Below are 21,658 nucleotides of genomic sequence, written 5' to 3'. Positions count from 1 at the left end.
AAAGACTATTCATTGAACACTTGTGTAGTTAGCATCATTATCAAATCTTACTCTCCCACCCACCCCCCCAAACTCGCATCGTTTAAGGTGTTATCCTAAGAAATAAAATTGTTAAGGATCCTAGCCAAAAATAGTTACATATGTATTTGTCATTCATTCATTCATTCATTCATATTTGCTATTTGCCCAGGCCTGACCTCTTAACCAGTTTTGTCCTATTTGAGCACCTGAGAAGATAAACTTAAAATTGGGAGAGGAAAAGGACAAAATATCCTGTGTTAAGAGCATTTACTAGTTGTGTTTCTTGGTGGTCCTGTATTATACCATTTATACCTTAAAAAGATCTATGGCACTAGTATTTGTGGATGGTGGTGGGGGATGGCTGACTTTCTTACTTTTAAGTATTCTTATTTTTTAAAGATTTTATGTGTGTATGTATGTATGTATTTAGAGAGCACAGCAGGGGGAGGGGCACAGGGAGAGAGAGAATCTCAAGCTGACTCTGTGCTGAGCTCGGAGCACCACCTCCCACAACCCGAGATCATGACCTGAGCAGAAACCAAGAGTCTGGCACTCAACCGACTGAGCCACCCAGGTGCCCCTACTATTATTAAGTATTATTATTGTTATTTTTATATAGAGTTACATTGTTAGAAAAAAATTGGAAAACCATTTATTGAATTAGTTTCCCATCTCTCGCCAGTTCCTTTTAAGTCGGACATTGGACACTTTGAGAAGTACAGGAGAATCACACTGAATTCTTTAAATGTTATCAGAAACACAAAAGCCATCCTCCTCAATGTGCAAATCTCCTCAATGTACACTGTCTTTTTTCACTATTAGAATTTTCTCCTTATATTTCTCCTTAGTTCTTATCATAATATTTCACTGTGTCAGAATTGGAGATGCTCATCCATACCATCACAGTCCAGAAAAGTAGAGAGTAGTTTATGAAAAGTCCTGTGAAAACTCACATCAGTACTGAGGGCTAGATCTTGGTTTCCATTCGCTGTAATTCTTTTTATGTATTAGGCTTATTTTTGCATATAACCTCCATACATTTCATTCAGCTCATATTCCATTTAGATGTACCAGTGAGCCAAATGCCTTTAAAATCATGCTTTTAAGTGTACAGAATACTAATTGACGGGCAAATAAGGATAAAAACAAAAGGAAAAGAAGTTACAACATGCTGGTGTGATACGGGTGGAATTTATTTGTGTACCCGCCTTAATACCTAGTAAAATGAAATGAGAGTCTAAGGATGGCATCCCATGTGTGGTTCCTCATGTCTTACACATTGATCCTTACGTATCTGTCTAAACTCAGCTAAGAATTTGAAGCTTAACAATATGAAGCCTGTAGGATGGCAGACACAAATATGGTTTATAGAATTATATTGATCTTAGAATCATTCTGCAAGTATCTCAAGGTAAGAAGGATCTCCGAAGAGACCTTGATTTTGCCTGTGAAACTTCACTAGAAAACCCAATGTCCTTGATTTGACAAGACAAAAGGTAATGAACTGAAATGATTTCTGTAAACTAGAAAGCAAAGTACCTGGACATAGTCTTTGATAAATTCTCTTACATGTTTCTTTCTTTCTTTTCTTTACTTTCTCTCTTTTCTTAGTCTTGGAGACAAATATTGGCCAATGATTCTGATTATCATTAAGTGAGAGCTCTCGTCTTGAGGAAAAATTTCATGTGTCTGGAAGATATTGAAGTTGAAGGTTGTGTTTGGTTCATCGCATCTCATTCTCTGAGTTTCTTTTATGTTTGAGTTCCATTGTTATGTTCTGCTGTGATCGTGCTGATGTAAATAAATCATTTTTTGGTATTGTGACTTGCTCAGAGTGTTTCTTTGAAATAAATAGGAGTAATAAGAATGAACAGGCTAATTTGGTCAGCCATTATCATCTGGTAGTTTGCAAGCAAATGCACTAGCATAACGTGAATTTCAAACAGCCCTGGGTGTTCACCTCAGCGGGATCTGTGGAGCAGGTTTAATGAAAGAAAGCCAGTTTCCTGAAGGTGCCATTCCTAAGGAAAGCTTGGAGCTTAGGAAGGAATGATCTGTAGACTATGCCCTTGCATGCTTTTTCTTTTAAAAATTTCAGCAACAAACTCTTTCATAAGTTAAAGGCATGCACTAAAAGGCTTACCAACACAAACAAGAAGAAAACACTGAAAAATGGCTCCTTTGGTGATGAAGTCAAAATAGTTACATAAAGTCTAGCCTTTAATCCCATTATACTTGAAATAGATATTGATTTAAAATTCATATATTTGCTCTCATTCTTTTCAATCCCCCCCCCCTCTATTTTTTTTAAACATCTAAACAAAGTGACCTCATTGTTTTCCATTGGACTTTTTTTAAAACATTGGCTGGGATGATTGAGATTCAGGAATGTGGGAAAATGGATTCCCAAACCACGTCCCTCCCCTTTCATTCTGAACTGTAATTTTTGGCTTGGCTTGAATCACAGTCATCGCATTTCAGCCTGAATCTCTCTGTAAAGTGATCTTTCTTAAACATTTCTCTCACTCATCAAGGGATCAGAAACAAAGCTGTTCTAGTCTTTCAGCAAAACACTTACAAGCAGCTTTTACCGAGAAGTTGTAAGAGCTAAATTTCCTCTAAAATTGTTTGAAAAGTGAACATTTTCAGTGCCTCGTTGTCCTTTTTGTGAATCTTGTCATCTGTATGCCATGAGTTCCAGCAGCTATTTTAATCTGTTTTTGTTTGCAATCCATTTGGTGTCCACCCAAGGAAATGCAGGTGATTCTAATTAACTTACTGCTGAAGATGTAGGAAAAAAGTATCTCAATTGTGTCGCACAGAATTATACACTTAAAACCTTTCTTCTATTATTTATAACATATTATTAATGAAAATGATTGTATGAATATGTTTACCACCTAATTCATTGCTGTTCACTTTTTTAAATCAATGAGGCTTACGGCACAGAAAAAAGCCACACACATACACAAATACACAGACACAATACAGACCCCAAGACTGCTTGCCAACTTTTATTTAACAAGAGTAGCAACTTAAAAATAACATTATTTTTACTTTGTGCAACATAGTTTAATATCTGAAATAACCCTGTTCCAATAAAAACCTATTGAAATACTCTCAGCCTAACTCTGCCCTGAAGGTAAAAGTGATTAATTGAAAGATTTTGGCAGATCTCTGCTCACCACCAGGGCAGTTTAATTTAGAACACATTCAACCATTTCTCAGTGTCTCTGTGTTGGTGGAGCATAACTTTTGATCTTCTTTGGGGAGGTGCCTCTAATTCAGACCCTTTAGCTAGCCACTTCCTGGAGGGTTTTGATGGCTTGCTTCTGCTAAGCATTCAGGTGAGAGGGAGCCCTTCTGGCTGTGGCTTCTAACGTGGGGCAGGGAAGCAGAATTCCAGACACAAAGGCAAAATAGACTACAAACCTGTTTGAGTATATCTACCATCGGTAAATTTCCTATTTAGGTCACAGACAAACTTCTGAGAAATTCTGTTGCCATTAGACTCTTTTCTAGTTAAAGAAGAGGCTCCTGGCCATGACAGTGAATGAGATTGAAAAGATGAAACTTCCTTTCCTCAGGAAATATCAATAAGCTTATTATTTTCTTTTTGATAATACTGGAGAGATTATCATGTGGGTATTGTTCATACTTCTGCTAAACAGAGAGATGGGGCTAGTACACAATCCTCCCTTTTTGGCAAATGGACCTGTGTTAAATTGTGGTTAAACACAAGGAAAGACAAATTCCAATATACTCTGGATGGAAAGACCTTGAGTTGGGGAACTCCAACCTTGCATACCACTTAACACATATTGATTAGGCACTTATTATATTGAAAGAGTGTGCTAGGCAATGGAGTTATAGCAATGAACAGAGTACACAGTCCGGATATTATGGAGCTAGTATTGTTCTCAGGCACTAACGGTGAATCCTGCACACAAATTGATGAGTTAGTAAACAATGGTACCTGCAGTCTTTAATATTTTCACACATGCAACACATCTGAGCAATACCCTCAGGTTAGTATATGCTCTATAGCCAACTTTAGAAGGAAACAACATTATGATATATATTCAGTTTCACATTATATCCTCAAACAGTTAAGCAATATGTTATATATATTATATATATGTTATGCAGTACTCTATATATAACTATAATATATGTTATATGTATTATATATATTATGCATTATACTATTAATAGTAATTATCTGTACAGTGGGATTATAAAAATGATTCTGGTTTATTTATTATTTTATATATTTCTGACTCTTTTGTATGTGTGCATATGTATACATATATGCATATGTAAGAGTATGTATATTATTATAAACAAAAACCAATAATGGTATTTATTTCATTACCAAAATATCATGCCATAGATTACATTTCTTTGTTATGATATAGGTTTATGTTCCTATAGGTTCATTTGAAAAAGATTGAAAGATAAAACTATTGAGTGTCCTTGAATGCTCTATTGTGAATTTCTAATTTATCTGAAACATGCTTTAAGACCCATGATATCAGATTCCAAATCTTTATGAGGCACAATAGAAATCTCAAAATTTAAGTATTTTACAAACTATTCTATTTTTGGACAAATCACACCCAGGTTTGGAAATACAAATGCAAGTTTTCTGGAATAGTGCCGAAAAGACATAATCATTTCCCCTAATTGTAAGCTCTAACTATCCCTGGACAGTGTATACCATTGTCATTCATGACTGTAGGTCTTGTACAAAAAGAAATGCATAGATAAAGGCCCCCAGAGCTAGCACTGGGGTTGGCTTTTTAACTTCTACTATCACTCCATAAGTAGAAAGGTAAGGCAAGTTCTCTTTTAGTGGCTTAGGAGAGACCTATCTCCTTTACTACTTGAGGGCTGTTAACCATCTAGTAAAGCATTGCACACACTCTAGTTACTCAAAACATTACTTGTTGACTTAAAAAAAAAAAAAAGACATTCCAATACCAATTGTTCCCTTATTTAAACTCATCTAGCGCTAGTATAATACAAACCAGATTTCCTGCTTCTGGAGAATTTTGTCACATAGGTCTACATAAAAAGTCTTATTGAAATATTTGTGTGTGTATATGCATATTTAGCATCTATCACTTTTTTCTGATCTGTTGTCACAGAAAGAAGGTATATTAAACTAAGACATGCTACATATGTTGATGTTCATTAATATAATATTTATTGAGTGTCTATCTCATATATGTAATTTTCTAAGTGGTAAGAAGCCAAGTTACAAATACATCTCATGTTTTCCATTGTATGAAATTTAAATAGTGTCCCAATTTCCCCAATTTCCCTAAGGGCTGGCAGATTTTGAATCTTAAGAATATTAGAAAATCCATGATGATTCACTCTAGCTGAGTCTTGAAGTGCTGCAGAAGTTAGAAATGAAAGATTATCAATTTGGAGACCTGGAATTTACACCATCGGTCCCCAAGGTTAGTCTTAACATTAATTACAAAGTCTATATTTAGGGTATCTTTTCAGGAGTTTGGGGATAAAAACGCTGCCCTAAAGTGTTCCTTTTATACAATTTTGCTTATGTCTAAAATTATGCAATTAGAATTTTATTCCTTTGTCTTTAAATCCCTTGGAAGGATTTCACATCAAACCTCACTAATCATGTGCACTTTAGTGTAGATTAATCTGTTCGGTCTTGACCTGACAGCAGACTTCAGGTACAAGGACAGAAAGTACAACAAGACTTCACTTGTGTAGGGTATGGGACAGGCAGAGACAGAGGATAAGAAGAGGGCAAATGTGATACACAATGGGAAAGAAACAGAAAGGGGAAGTGGGTGTCCCCTATCGGTTTCAAGTTAATCCAAGGTAGTTGTCATTATCCAAACGCTTACCCTGCCTGGATTTTCTATTTTCAGATATACCAGGATACAGGGAAATGGTACAAAATGGTCTTACCGTATTTAAAGATTTTGGGGAGGAAAGGAACATTTTTCAGCCTGTCTAAACACATTTTATCCTGAAACATAATTTATTCTTATCATCGTAATAATTTTCTATCATGCGAAAAGTGTAATAAATTATTTCTTCAGAGACAACGTATACAATGATTTTTTCATGTAGGTGAGTATAATGCTCTAAACTGAGGTTCACAGCTGAGCTTATATAAATCCATATAGGGCTTTGCTCTACAGACTGAAATTCTGTGAAGACATACACTGTTCATCCTTGGAATCATGAGATCTCTGCAAATCAGGCCTTTCTCCTTTCTGCCCCATGCCTGCAGAAAACACAGTCTTGGAGACTCCTCCCACCATGTCATTCCTCTTCACCTGCACTGTGTGTGGAGCTGCCTGTTTTAAAACACTGGCTCCATCCGAAACCTCTCAACCCTGTAGTGGCCTTAAGTCTCCCCAAGTAACACAGCCTAAGGCTGATCAGCAGGAGACAAACAGCCCTGAACAATGGCAGCCTCATGAGGTCCTAGATTACGTAGTCTACTTTCAAGTTTTCAAACAAACCTTAACAAAGACTATTAGACCCAGAAACAAATGCACTTCTATTAATTCATTGGCCATAATATCAAAAGGAAATAATGACCTTATTTTGCCAAAATTTAGAGCAAAGTACGCTACAAGCAAACCCCTTAGAGAGGAGGAAGATACTAAGCTTGGGAACATAGCACGCTTTTAGAGGTGTCAGTATGACTCCCTTTGCCCTTCTTTGCCTTATCAAAAAGAACAAAGCAGAATAAAACCCTTCTTCCCTGGTGCTTGGAAAAGACTCTAAAAGATCTCTGGAGACAAAGACATTTATTTAATGCTAAATCGTTGTTACCTCTTAAAACAACTGTACTCAAGGTAACACTCAAAGGAGTTTTAAGGATGTCTGAACTTCAAGCTAAGATATAAATGATATTCCTGAGGCAGGTTTGCCAGGAGGAGGATGTTGGAGGTCAGACAGTGCTCAAGGGGACATTACGGAGTAATGTAGCAAAGAAGAAGAAGGGAGCAAATGAGAACCCAAAAATACATCCTGATCTGTCCTGGAGTTGTCCTTAGTCAGACCCATGTTTTTTCCCTGTGACAAATTTCACTAACAGGTTTGTAGTTGTCTTTTTACAGTTTCAGGATTTCAGACTCCTTCCAACTTTAACTCAACATTAGTTATAATATCCTGTTATAAATATGGAACTCAAATTCACTATTTGAAAATGTTCAACAAGTAAAAACCATTTCCTCTGCCCACCATGCTGTCAAATGGGACAATGACAATAAATGATTCAGGATTTTGAGTAGAAAGGTCTGTTTTCATTCTTATATGGCAGGTATGTTAGAAATAGTAAACAAGAGGAGACTTCAAACACCTTTAAAAGGGACGTTATTGTTCATAAAATAGAATTTCTGTGCAATCTCCAACAGTTTTAGTTAAACAGATAACACTAATTTTTTCTTTGTTTTGGTAATACAATTTGTAGGAGTTAATTTTAAAAATATGAAATTTTAAGAATTCTTTTTAACTCTCTTTTATACAAAATATTACCCTGCTGATTAATCCACAGGGTTAAATGCAATATTATTTTAAATATTGAAGTTTCCCATATTTTGTTCTGTAAAGACACAGGAAAATATGGCCAAATGATATTATTTTGACCTGTGATCCTTGTTTTGGATCCATGGTGATTCCTTTTTGCACATGGCACTCTAATTGATTCTGCTGGCTCCTCGGGAATCCAAAGTCTGTAGAACTATTTCCAGCTAAGAAGAGTAGATTTGTAACATTAGTTTAATTTCTATCCTAATAACTTTCCCCTTTATGTGTCTTTCCTAGTAGTTTACCCAGTTAAAAAAAAAAAAATTATCTGCTCCTATCCATAAAAAGCTTGTGAAAAAAAAGCCTTTCTGGTGGGAAAAGAATTTGAAAGGAAAACATGTACATACATATATCAGACCAAGAATTAAAAGATGAACATTATATGTGAGGAAACATTATAAGAAGGTTTCACTATATTAGTTTTTCCAAGTCAGTGTTCCAAGCCAGTCTTGGATTATGTGTGAAAAGTAAGAACTCTATACTGTAACAGGTGCCGGCAGGAAACTCCCATTAAAGCTTATGAAAGTTATGCCTGTAAAGTCCTGGCATCTGAGAATGCATTATGCATCAGATTTTTCTCACTAGAAAAACAATATGAGTCTGTGACTACTTAACAGTATTCCCAGTCACTATTTTGTTAACATCATTCCTCGGTGATAACATCTTTGGTGACCTTGTGCTAATGTAAAGTATATATCAGCCTTCATTTCAACACTGAGAGCGTGCATTGTCTTCTATATATACCAATAGAGATGTTGGTCTACCATCTGTCTGTCCTAATCAGACCTAATCATAAACCTGAAAGGTTTTTTTCCCTTTAGAGTCAATAGATTTATACTAATTAATCCATATTTCAAAGATTGGCTCTTCATGTGCAACATAGCAAATATTTATGAAATTTTACTGGAGTTCGGAATGGTCTATGGAATATCAGGTAGTAAGTAATATGGGTTTTAAATCTATGGTATTGACTCATGTTGGAAAGTCCTAGCATTATGTGTGGCACATAGTGGGTGCTTAATAAATGTCATCTTTGTTTTCCTTATGTAAATCACCCCATATCTGTACGGCCCCATCTTCAAAGACAAATGGTATAATTCTTTCTTTTTTTAAATTTTATTTTATTATGTTATGTTAATCACCATACAATACATCATTAGTTTTTGATGTGGTGATCCACGATTCATCGGTATAATTCTTTCAACATAAACTTGCTCACTTTAGAGTTAACAGGTAAAACCTCTTCCTGTGATGAAGCTCACCTTTCTAGCCTATAAATTCTAGAGGTTAAAATATTTCTTTTACTGATATTTGCCTATTGGATATAACTGAATAAAAATTCTCTTTATTCTATAAATCTAACGCTTATAAGGAATTTGATTTAAGCCCAATGGGTAATTTGGATCTAAATCATTTATCAAATTAAAACCTGAGATAAAAATTTAGACAGGAGTGAATGTTAAACAAAGCCCAGGGAAAATGGCTGTGAGCCTGTGTATATCCAGATGTATATGTCCATATCTAGACTTGTAGCTACACTACGGATTAAATGTTACTAGCTTGCACTTGTATTTGTATATATAGCTTTAAATATGCTTTTCATGTATCAATAAATATATCTTTAGTAAAAAGTCCTCAGTTAGGGTAATATAGTTACCTTCCAGAACACACACACACACACACACACACACACACACACACAGCACCAACCCAGGCAATCTGCCAAATGTGGTCGCTCTGAAAAGGGTTTTGCTTTAGGGCAATAGCAAACTAGCTCACCACCACGCTGCCCTGTCCACTCCTCACTTCTTTGCTGTATCCTGAACTTCCCCTCCTACAGTGAGGGAACATTTCTTCGGACTGTTTTATTGCCAATATATTTTTACTTTGTATGATGAAATGAAACAGGGGACTGGTTTCATTAGAAAGAGAGGTAAACAGAGCATTAATTAAATTTGCTGATGATACTAAATTGGGAGGAACTGTGGACATCTGTGAAGACAAAAGAATCATACAAATGGACTTAAGGAGTTTAGAAATATGAGCAGGAAATAATAAAAAGAGATTCCGCCTTAAATAATGCAAGCTAATACATTTGGGAAAAGATAATCAGAAACATGGCTATTCAGTGGATAGTAGATGCCTGGAAAGTGGTGATGGTGAAAGAGACCTAGAGGGTGATAATGGGAAAAGTATACACAAACTTACAGGGAAGTAGGCACAATGCCCAGAGGGTTACCTATAAAAGAACATAATTTTTTGAACCAGAAAGATGATAGTCCTACTCTTATGGTACTATTAGATCTCAAAAGCATCAAATTTGGCTATAGTTAGTTGAATCCCTCAGGTTCATGAAATAATTTAACACTATTTGTTGAGAGACTGGTTTCACCTATGAAGGATGAGAAAGTCTGTTTTGTCTGAAACCTGTCCTGAACACCAGAGTCTTTGCTCTATTTCTGTCTTATCCTATTGTAGACTATTACTAATATGGTATATCATACAGATATGGATATAGATATTGATATGACTGTAGATACCTATTGGCTATGCTGCAAACAATCAAAAAAACTCCTTACTTGCACTTTTAAGGAGTTTCTCTTCCTTCTGGATAATATGACTTCAAGTTATGCTTCAAGAGCTATCTAAACACTATCTCTTCTATCAGTTCAATGAATCTTCAGCATATAGGATTTGATTCCCTAAGGATAGATGCATAGATAGATGGATGGAAAGGAATTTTGGATAATATCCATCTCTTCATCCATTTAATCATATATCATGAATTGAGCCCATACCATATGCCAGTTTTGGTATGCTAAGCACCGAGGAGACAGAGATGAACCAGACACAGTCCCTAACTCTGGGACTCATACTCTAGATGGAGAAACAGGTAAAGACACCAGCCATCACACCCCCATGCAATAAGGGCTGTATTAGGGAGAGCAAAACTGTCATTGGAACACTGCAGAGAGAAATCTTAATAATGTTCAAGAGACCATGGAGGGGTGGTTGAGGATATAAATCAGAGAATATTCCTTGAATAAGGGGATTCCTGTGCTATGCACAAGAAGATGAATATGAATTTGCCAGGTGGATGGGCAAAGAGAGGGTCCCTAGAAAGAAGGAACAGCGCATGGAAAAATACCAACCTTTGGAAAAACTTGATGTAGTTGATATTCCTGGAACATAGGAAGCAGCTTCTGAGAATATGAAACCTGACCGTAGACAGAGGTCATATGCTTATGGGGATAATTAAGATGGAATTTTGTTTATCCTGATGGAGAAAAGAAACCATTGAGGGATATTCTAAGAAGGCATAACACAATTCTATTTGTGTTAAAGAAGAATGATGTTGTCATTATTGAGAAGGTGGCCTGGGCAGAAAACAGAACAAAGGCAATATCAATTAGGAGGTTTTTCTCAAAAGAAATTATGGGGTTCTAATCAAGGCCATAGCAGATGAAAAGGTGAATCAGATTCAAGAGATAGTAAGAAAGGAGAGATTATTAGACTTGGTGAATAATGCTCTGTGTAAGTAGAGAGAACAGTCCAAAATATCCAACATATTTCTTTTTAGAAGAATGGGGGGGGGCAAAAGAAAAGAGGAATGGGAAAAATAGGCCATGATGCCATTGACTGAGTTAAGGAATAAAGAGGGAGGAATAGATTTGTTAGGGAAAGTGATAAGTGCAGTTTGAAGAAGTTGAGTTTGAGATGCCAGAGGAAAATTCAAGAAGGGTTTTTCTTAGACCTCAGCTCTGAGAATAAGACATAGCTTGAGGAGTCATTCTGAAAAACAGGAACTCTGAAGTCATTAAAGAAATCACTGAAGGTTTTGGTATCATTGAGATTACACTGAAAGAATGGATAGAGAAATCCCAGAGTCAAGAATTAAATCCAGAGGAAAACACACATTTCTTACGCTGTCAAACTCTGGGCTAAGGGCATGGACTCCAATATTATCCCATACAATTTCAAATACAGGTCAACAGCTGACATTTAAGATGAAAGGAAAGAAACCCTACTACAGTGATTACTATACTGTCTGCTAGGTGTTCCACTGCCTTGTAGGGAGACTAAAGAATTAAGTTAACACAAACGGTAAAAAATGCAAAACATAAAAAGAAGATCATCATTTTTAAGACAAGAAAGTCAACAATCCTATTTTAATGGCACTTGCATATTCAAAGTCTTTAGAGAGCTTTTGATAGTGTCAGCAGAGTTTAACTTTTCTGTCATAAAGTAAATTTGGAGAAAATGAAATCAATATCCAATAGCAAAATCATGTCAGAATTTAGAGTATCAGTATCTTGTCTTCATTAGCTTCCAATTGACAAGTCTGTGTAGTTGACCATATATATCTTACTTCAGATTCTTTGACAGACTCAACTCAAGAAATTATCATCAAAATAAAAATTTCCTCAGATTTATGTAAAAAAATAAACACTGAATCAAGAAGATGAGTTGTTCACAGGGAAGTAAATGAACACTCAGAACAGCAACAGCTTGTTATTCCAAGTCTGAATTAGAGGAAAAGATATGGTGTGCTACTTTCTATGTGGTTATGAGACCCGAGCCTACTCCTGACTATTCTCAGGCATGTCACTTATAAGTCATAGTTGCCATTCAATTACTTGATTCAAAACAGCAGGCTATTGGTGTTGAAACAATATCTAATGGGATATGACTTCCTCTGATGAAAATGAGTAAAGAATGGGTATTCTATCAGCTGCTGCATGGCACACTTAAATGTAGTATCCAAAAACCGATGAACATAAAATCTTTAAGGAAACATACCTTCAAATGTTTAGTGTAGCTGGGTATAGATAGAAAATAATATCATTTAGAATGACATAATATACAATTATCAGAATGGTTTACATGTTTAGAAAATAGATTGGAAAACCATGCAAATCATACAGCTATCTTCAACCAACGACATGGTCATTGATTTTGTTTTTTTTAAGTTTCAACGATATGCAGGTGTAACAATGGTGTGTAACTTTCCATGAAGATTTAAGCAAGGTTGAATGTAATTTATCCGTTCATTCATCATTTATTGAAAATCCATTATGTGCCAGGTACTGTGAAGAGTTAAAAATAAATCCACGCTCTCTACATGAAGTAGCACATGATGGACTGAGGGTAATATTTTAAATATTTTTCTTCTGTAAGCTGTGCTTTCACTCTAAATCTCAGGACATTCTTATTTCCTTAAAAATTGTGTGATTCGACATTTTGGGTCTACAGTCTACTATAAGCTCAAGAACTCTTACAGCAGTATCATTTTAGAGTTATTTTGGTTTTGCAGTTTTTCCTCTCAAAGTGTCCTGCCCCCGATTTTTTTTTTTTGTCTGAACTGAAAATAGAAAGTGGCTTGAAAATTATAAAATTCGACAAAAAGGTGTAAAACTAGCAAGGAAAAGATTACTTGAACCCAAGAAAACACACACTTTTAATTCCACAAACTGTAAGATAACCTTTCACAGAATTTAGAAGAATCACTAAGACAAAAAATCTTTTCAGGGGATGAGTAAATTACTCCAAAACATCCTACAGAGGAAAATATGCCATGTTCAATTATATGGACCCATGCAACTACTTCTGGAATCTGTATGTCTTTTTTAATTTATATGTAGATCAATGATTAATGCTTAAGTTGCACACTTCATTTGAGAGTGTGAAAATTCCTTGAAAAAAGAAATTCTTTTCTAGACATTTTAAAAGGGAACCTTATTTATTAGGAAACCCACAAAAGAGTATAATAGTTTGTTCTCATTCACAGCTTCCTGAATTAACTTAAGATTTCTTAATTATCACAAATTTTTAAGCTCTAGTGAAATGTTTATAAAAATATAATGTATAGATTCTTGTTCAACCAAAAAACAACAGATTATTTCACAAAACAAAGTGACACTCTGGGAGAGCTTTGATAAATTTTTTGATTATTTTTTTAATCAGTTGGTTCACATTATGCAACAAGAATCTTTTAAAATTCTATTTAAAAACTACAAATCCAGTTTTGAATCCCAGGGCAACAAATATTTGAAAATCTTTGTCTGCCTTATTATTATTATTTTTTTTTGCGCCTTTTTATTGAAAACCTGAAAGCTTTCCAAATGCATGTGATTTTTTTTTTTTCAAATTTTGTAAACATTTGCTTCCAGGCTAAAACATCCTGCCAACTTTCAGCCAAGATTATTTTTATGGTTGAACTATTAACTTCTGAATATGGGGGCTTATAATAGAAAAACTCCCAGACCCAGAACTCTCATCATATAAATGACACTGCTATAGGATATTTTAGACTATTACATCTCGACATGAGGAGGTGTTGCATTATTTAAATCCTCCATTCACACAATAAGAGACTAATTTCCTAAGGTATTAATTTTGGCTCTGTTTCCTTCCAACTGACTCGAAGGGAAAGTATGGTAAGAACCTAAACTTTAACATGGGGGTGGAACCGGGTGGGGGTGGAGGTTGGAAATTAGACTCAGGCTTTATCTGGGAAGAGATATTATTTATTCTCATGCATTCTGGACGCAAAAGTGTGGGAATATCCACTGACTGATTTGACCAGAGCCACATTGCTGGATACATTAGATAGCCTTGCTGGTTATTGAACTGCACATTTATTCCTCCATTAACTTCTGTTATGTTTAAGCCCTCTTTCTGATAATAAGACTGTTGTGTATTGCGAGATGTAGATAAACTCCATGAAATGTCACTAATAAGTACAGTGACTTAATTCCCAACCGTGGGCACACAGAATTTGTGAACATTCAGGGTAAGCTTGCCATTCAACAGCAAGATTGAACTTACAAGTATTTTCTTAAGTGGGAATAAGTTTCTCTGGAACAGAGAAGCAGGTCTCAGGTAACTATGGTCGACTTGGTAACTCGTTCAATCACCGTCTTCTCTTCATTACGGGACCTTGCAAGAGTGCCCTTTCATCCACATTTGTTTTCTTAATTGCAAAATGCAGTTTTTTTTTCTCTCTCTCCACCTTGTCATCTCTGATTTCTTTTGGTTGTCTTTTCCCAGTTTCTCTTTTATACTCTTGCTGGCTGTTTCCTGTTTACTCTTTTTTGATTTTGTCTTCCCCTCTAGCCCTGAATGTGGCTTTCTTGCAGACACAGAGGCCCCAGCACGACTACCCCAAAGAGCCAATTCCAATTCCAACTTGGACCCAGCACAACACTAAAGCTGTCAGGAAGGTGGCTGTCGTTGGGGTTGCACCAAAACAAAACAAAACACAAAACACAAAACACAAAACACAAAAACACGAAACTGGACTTAATTTTAATTCACAAATAAAACCCACGGAAAATTCGCGGCAAACTTGTACGGAGCTTCTTTGAGGATCAGCTCTTTTGTAATTGCATGTGGATGCCTAACTTTAGGCATGAAAAGCAAGCACTTAAAAAAAAAAAAAAAAAAAGCAACACATAGGCCAGTGCCCTCAGAAACATTTTTGTTCAGTCCACAAATATTCTCTGGGGAAAAAGAAAAAGTGCTTATCTTGAACTCTTGATTTTTTTTTTTTTTTTTGAGCATGTAATTTTTATCAGTTTGTTTTGTTTTTGTTACTTTTTTTTTTCACTCACTGCTTATAAAACTAGCAAGCAGAAGTCTCTCTGGAACAAGATAGAATCATAAAAGTTTTCAAGAATCTCGTCACAAACTAAACAGTACAAATTGCACATTCCTCATGGAAGTATCAGCCTTTCGTGCGTGCCTGGATCCAACTATAATAGATTATCCCAAAGTGGGAAAGAATGAACAGTACAAAATTAGCAGAACTGGGAGCAGAGCTTGTATCGTGAAGGCAATTTGATCTGTACTTTAGGGGTCTGGATTCTCAGGCATTGGGAAAAGACTATGTAAAGTTTTATTTTTGCAAGTGAACACTTGCTAAGATCCCAAGAGGCAGACTGATGCACTGAATCAAGTATCAGGAAAATTATATTCACAAGGACAATGCTTGGTATGTCTTAGCATAATAGCTATACTACAATCATGTCTGTTATTTGTATAATAAATACATACATGTACATACCTTACCTAATATGCAAATGTCACACACACACACACACACACATATAGTAAATATCCATGTATTTATTTTATGTATTTAAAGATCCATGTATTTATGTATATTCGATGTTCTGAATTTTGAGGAGTCAGATAAGCATATCCCTGAGTAAGTATATAACTCTACCTTCGTATAATATTAATGATTATGTCTAAATATCCCCACATTGGAGAAATAGATTTCATTTATAATGCCATGGGCTTGTTGATGTGACGTTCTCTCAAACTTCATGTAATAGCAGAGGAATTACCAAAAAGAAATAGTTAAGGTATAATAATAATTTTAGTCATTCTTTTTCCAAGTTGCTATAATCTACCCAAAGATAACTAATTGTTCAAAGTAAACATTCCACTCTGACCACAAAAGGAATCCATTACACAAACATATAATTCACAGTCATTTTTAGTGGGTTGTAAACAGTTTGGAATGAGCATAAAATGGGACAAAAATCAAAGTGAGCATTTTGAAATGAAAAAGTGTTTGCTACAAAGGTCAGTCCCTTTGCTTGGCAAACTATGTAGAAAAGCCTGGGAAAGTGCTGATCACACAGGCAATGAGGGAATTTTAAAGCCAACAGCCTCCTTGTTTCTTTAAACAGACATCGGAACCTATAACTGGATCCTGTCAAACAAATGACAGCAAAAAAAATATAACAGCTGCTAAGAAGTCAAGTTGAGAGATAAAGTTTTCGAGGCTGAGGACCTTCTCAGAAGTAGACTAAAGGTCTTTCTTAAATCTTTAAAGCAAGGTTATGTATCCCAGGGTGGATTTTGGGCACCAAGTCAAAAATGTAACTTTGTGTATCATTCTTGTCATAGTATTTTGTGTTCCAGAATAAAGAAAGAGGACAAACTTGGTGATTAGCATCTGCCGAATCATCAAATGGTACCATTTATTTTTAATTGTGGTTAAAAAAAACCCCACATAATATAAAGTTTACCATCTTAGCCATTTTTAAATGTACAGTTAGGTAGTGTTAAGTACATTCACATCATTTGTGACCGATCTCCAGGTGTCATTTTAATGCTGGTAAGTAGTCTGGGGGCATACTGACTAGGACTGAGGCTCATGGAGGAAGAATGTGTTGTTAAACCATATTCCAAAGGATGAATTCCTGTCCAAACGAAACTGACCTTTTTAAACGGTCTTATTCCCTTATAGACAAACATATATTAGATACATAAAAATGTATTTAGAATAGAAATATGATTATTCATTTAGTTAACTCCATTATATATGAAAGAAGTCTTTGGGAAAGTCTGGTATTGTTGGGTGGAGAAAGGACTGTCTTTTGGATATCTCACATGAAGTGACTCCTCATATTGCATTAGTATGATACGTCAGGAAAATAACCTGGGAAATAAGATGAATTAAACTTCTGCTCTCAGCAGAAGGTTGAAGCCAGACAAATATGTGTTTATTATTCAGGGTTTATTATGTCATTTAAAATATATTTAATCGTATATTTAGTATTAAGTAATATTTCATAATATATTTAGTATATTGGATATATTTAAGGTATACATGATGATTTGCTGTGATTACTACAGTCAAGCTAGTTAACATATCATCTCCTCCCATATCTACTAATTTGTGTGTGTGGGTGATGAGAACACCTGCAACCTACTGTCTTAGAGTAACTATAGTCATCATGCCTGTACGTTAGATATCTAGATTTGTTCAGCCTATATAACTGCAATTTTCTGCCCTTTCACCAATATCTCTCCTTTCCCCCCACTCTCTATTATGTGATTTTTAAGCAAACAAACTCCCCTTACCTTATAAAAGAATATTATACGGTTTATTTTCACTTCTAGTACCTGTTCTTTTCTTTCATAACACTCATAATAGTTTGGTACTCAGCGAATTGTCTTTATGCTTAATGTATATTCCCTCTATATTCTCAACTGGTAGCATGGAGAATGACACATGCGTAGGCACTGAAGAGATACTTGTTGCTGGAATACAATAAACACTTGGTATGTGTTACATCATTCACCCAAAATTTACCGAGTGCTTACAGCGTGTCAGGTACTGGGTAAGGCTCTTTCCCAGGGATGCACCTTCACAGAGTAATCAGCCAGTTACATTTTTTACATAAAAAGAACTACAGGTTAAGGTCTTAATACCAGTTGCATCAGTGTAGACTACATACTTTGTTTAAGTCACATCTCCTAAGCCCTTCTCTTCTGAGCGATACAGCTCACCTTATTTTTAAGTATTTTTAAGTAAGCAATTTCTATACACTTTGAGGTCATCCTAAACTACACAAAGTATTCTATAAGTAGTGAAAAGTGGAATTCTCACTGCTTAGATCTACATACTACCAGTATGTCACAACGCCTCTTTCTGCATGCTTGTTTTGTCGGACCCAAAGAAAAGTACTGGATGACCTCAGGCTTTGGGTCACTTTATCATATGTATTGAGCATTAGCTGAACAATGATTCGATATTTGTACGGAAACTGCTTTGGAAGAAAAAACATAAACTGAGTTTTTCTTTGGCTGCTTAACTCTACTCATGCTCTACAATTGTAAAGGCAATACGAGCATGAATGAAACCCTTGGAAGAGCTTTAAAGACTAACATGCTCCTTTACAGTTTCCCTCCAAGTTTTGTGTATGTTCTCTAGGCTGAGCAGACAATGTCAGAAACCACAAAAAGTACTTTAATCTGGTTAGAATAGTTGGTGAGAGGGAGAATGCTCTGGTGGTTTAAGGGAATAAAGGAAACCAAATCAAGATAAGGAAACACACTAAACAAGTTATTCGCTAAATTGGTTTACATTCGGCTCACTAATAGATTTTCTTCTAGGCATGTCTGTGAGGTGCAAAATTTTTAAAATGTGACTAATATCACTTTACTAGGGTTGATTAAAGAATGCAACTATGCCAAGCACTGGGTAGATTTTCCCTGGTAGACTACAGGATCATGAACAATTTGGTTCTGTCTATTGCAAGCCAGTAAGACAAATAACTGAATGAATGAATGAATGAATGAATGAATCAGTCAATGAATCAATGAATCAATCAATCAATGGTGAGATCTGCCTTCCTGAGACTGTTTCATTCAAAATCAACCATGTGAGAAGTATTACAAAAATACAGCTACAATTTATAGATGATTCTTTTGTAAAGGTGGGGGAAATAATCTTAAGAGAAAAAGAAAGGAAACAAATCTTTTTATAACACCCTGTGTACTGCTATTGTGAGTTTTGAGGCCATTTCCCTAAGACTGTGGGAGTAAACACACAATTTTCATTAAATGTGCCTTTCCCATAACTGGTCCATAAGCATTTCCCATGACTCTGCCGTTGAGTATCTTGGCTGGAGGAGGATCTGGCCATTAGAAGGAGGGCTCTAGATATGCTGAGTCCCAGCCGTGCTGAGAGACTTGGCACCTTTATATGCTACTTCCTAATACCAACCCCGGCATAAAATGTCATCAGAAGCCTGCATAAACATTGGACTTAGATTCACATAAATTATTTCTGTCCTAAGGTGCTTTCTGCCAGAATTTAGTAAAAACAACACTTTGAGTAAATAGAATTGGCGTATAAATGTAAGAATATTAATCCAACAAAATGATCATAGAAAAATATAATCAAAAGTACACATTTGTAAATCTTGCAATGATGTGAGAGGTTTATCTTGTGCCTCTGAGTTTTTATTGAATATTTCCATAGAGTTCCTTTAAGCTGACACTGCCAAAGTGCTTTGAATTATCAGTTGCTTTGTGGAATTATAAAGTCTTTGAGTTTCATTAAAATGCTTAGGAGTCATTTTAATAATCATATGTGTGATTAGTGCCTGTTTAGTGCTGGATCTACAAATTCATTTTAAAAGTAAACATTGGGACAATGAAATATAATGCCAGATATGATTGTTGCTGTCAGCAAAAACATTGTCTTATTTTATTAAAAATCGCCAACAAAATGCCGTGAACAGAAGATACAGTTTCTATTTATAGATATTTTCTACTCTACTGTATTATGGTATCTGCACACCACCAGGCTATATCTAGCGGAGTTTTCATTTTGCCTCGGGTGTGTACATAAATAGAGAGGTACAGAGTCCTTTTATTACATGTGTGCACGTCTTATTATGTACAGCTCCCCCAAAGTCCTATTCGGATATTTGCTCTAATATAATAGTGCTCACACTGTCGGTGCTGAGTATTTATAAGTGGATGAAGATTTCCTGAAAATAATGATAATTTAGCTATTGGCAATAATAACATTATAACATTCTCAGTGATCCATTTTGGCTTTAAGTACTTATTAAATAATATTTATTCCTAAATTATGAACTTACAAAATTAAACGAGATTGCAACATGCAATAAAAACACATTTCTCTCTAAACTCCAATTGACTCCATTCCTCACAGATACCTCTCCTTGTGTTCATTCTGCTTTTACTGTTTTCTACCCTCTGTGAGCTCTCGGCTCTTCTCTCTGATGTGTTGATATGCTTTCCCCCAAAGCCACTCTCTTTATCTACTTTCCCTACCCACTCGTCCCCTTCTTGTTATTCTCTCATTCCCTACTGATATGGGAATAATAGGATCCCAAGGCTGTCCTTACAGTATAATTAAAGTATGAATTTCCAGGAGTTGGAAATTGCAGGCCATTTTTATTATGCTTCTATAATAAAGCCAGGTAACATTAAAATGGCTTTTTCCTAGTAGATAACTTGGTAAAGATTTTTTTCCCCTTGGTTCTATTGTTTTAAGAGACTGGGAGCTGAAAATGGGAATAGATTCACCAATTCTTTTTCTGAAAACACCTCTATCTTTTACGTGATATATATCCCCCTAGATCCTGGGAATATGTTGTAAACTTGTAACAGATGGTGATGAAGCTTCACATTTTTATACAATACACTTTTTGAGATTCTGCATCTACTGTATGTATCTTCCAGGGAAAATGACCTTGAATGAATGAAGTCATAGTCTGAGGGAAAAACACCCCACAGATAGACCAGCAAAGAAATGAGTCAATTGGGTTTTGATTTGTTCCCCGTGGTAAGATGAAATAATTTCCGATGAAAAACAGAATGCTGGAATATAGGAATCAAAGGTCGTCTTGACACTAGAGGTGCATCTGTTAATTGTTCCGGGAGAACCAGTTAGCCATATTCTATATTGAACAGAAACACATGGAAGACGGGATATCACTGTTTGTGAGTAGGAATGCTATTTGCTTCACTTGGGTAATGCTGGGGGCTTACCAAAAATTGTTCTGGCACAACATCTACCAACATGAATGTTAGGAGGGTTCTAACACTGTGAGTGCTGATATTTTATGAATGTTTTATCACTGGCTTGAAAACAAGAGGTTTGCAATTCAATCAACAACATGTCAGACAGACAAAATATTAAAAAAAAAAAAGAACATTAGTGGGAATTACTGATGTCCCTATTGTAAAAACAAACTGAAGTTAATAAGAAACTTGATCCTCTTAACCGATTAACAAAAGTCAAGTTTTAATTGCATGGCTTCCTAGACAAATCAAAGAGCGCTGTTAGCTTGAGCATTGGTTGTTTAGAGGGTGCGCTAATGGGGGAAATTGCTGCATATTCAGTTACCCACCTCTTTTTTCGACAGCTTCAATGCATTGCTTTACAAACCGTGGAACTGTGGAATTTTCACGTTCACACACTGTGTGCAGATGAGAGCCAAAAATTTGATCTGCAAAAGAAACAAAGATGAGCTTCATTAAAATCCAAGATTGCGTTGTTCTTTAATTTGATTCTGTTTCCATACCCACTGCGTGCTGAAATCTGTGTCTTGCATAGGAATTGATTTTTTGCTTTAATTCCAAAGGGTCTATTGCAGAGATACAAAGGCCATAAGTCCCTCCTTTATAGAAGAGGACCCTGGGCCCAGAGAAAGAAAGCTAACACTCCGCCATCGATTAGGCTGGGATGACAGGGCATAACTTTGTTGTTTAT

General features: G+C 35.6%; 1 protein-coding gene across 2 annotated transcripts in view; it reads right to left on the bottom strand.

The window, feature by feature from the left end:
- ARHGAP15 (Rho GTPase activating protein 15) overlaps window positions 1-21,658 on the bottom strand; it is a 599,115-nt gene that overhangs the window by 197,837 nt on the left and 379,620 nt on the right. For both annotated transcript variants that reach the window (XM_036090857.1, XM_036090859.2), the window contains exon 10: window positions 21,297-21,395. In XM_036090857.1, coding sequence (XP_035946750.1) covers window positions 21,297-21,395 — 99 coding nt within the window. The remainder of the gene's footprint in view (window positions 1-21,296; window positions 21,396-21,658) is intronic.

The sequence above is a fragment of the Halichoerus grypus genome, chromosome 4 (genome assembly GCF_964656455.1).
Source record: "Halichoerus grypus chromosome 4, mHalGry1.hap1.1, whole genome shotgun sequence".
Classification (NCBI taxonomy): domain Eukaryota; kingdom Metazoa; phylum Chordata; class Mammalia; order Carnivora; family Phocidae; genus Halichoerus; species Halichoerus grypus.
The sequence above is the reverse complement of the archived record's forward strand: the minus strand, read 5'-3'. Positions and strand labels throughout refer to the sequence as shown.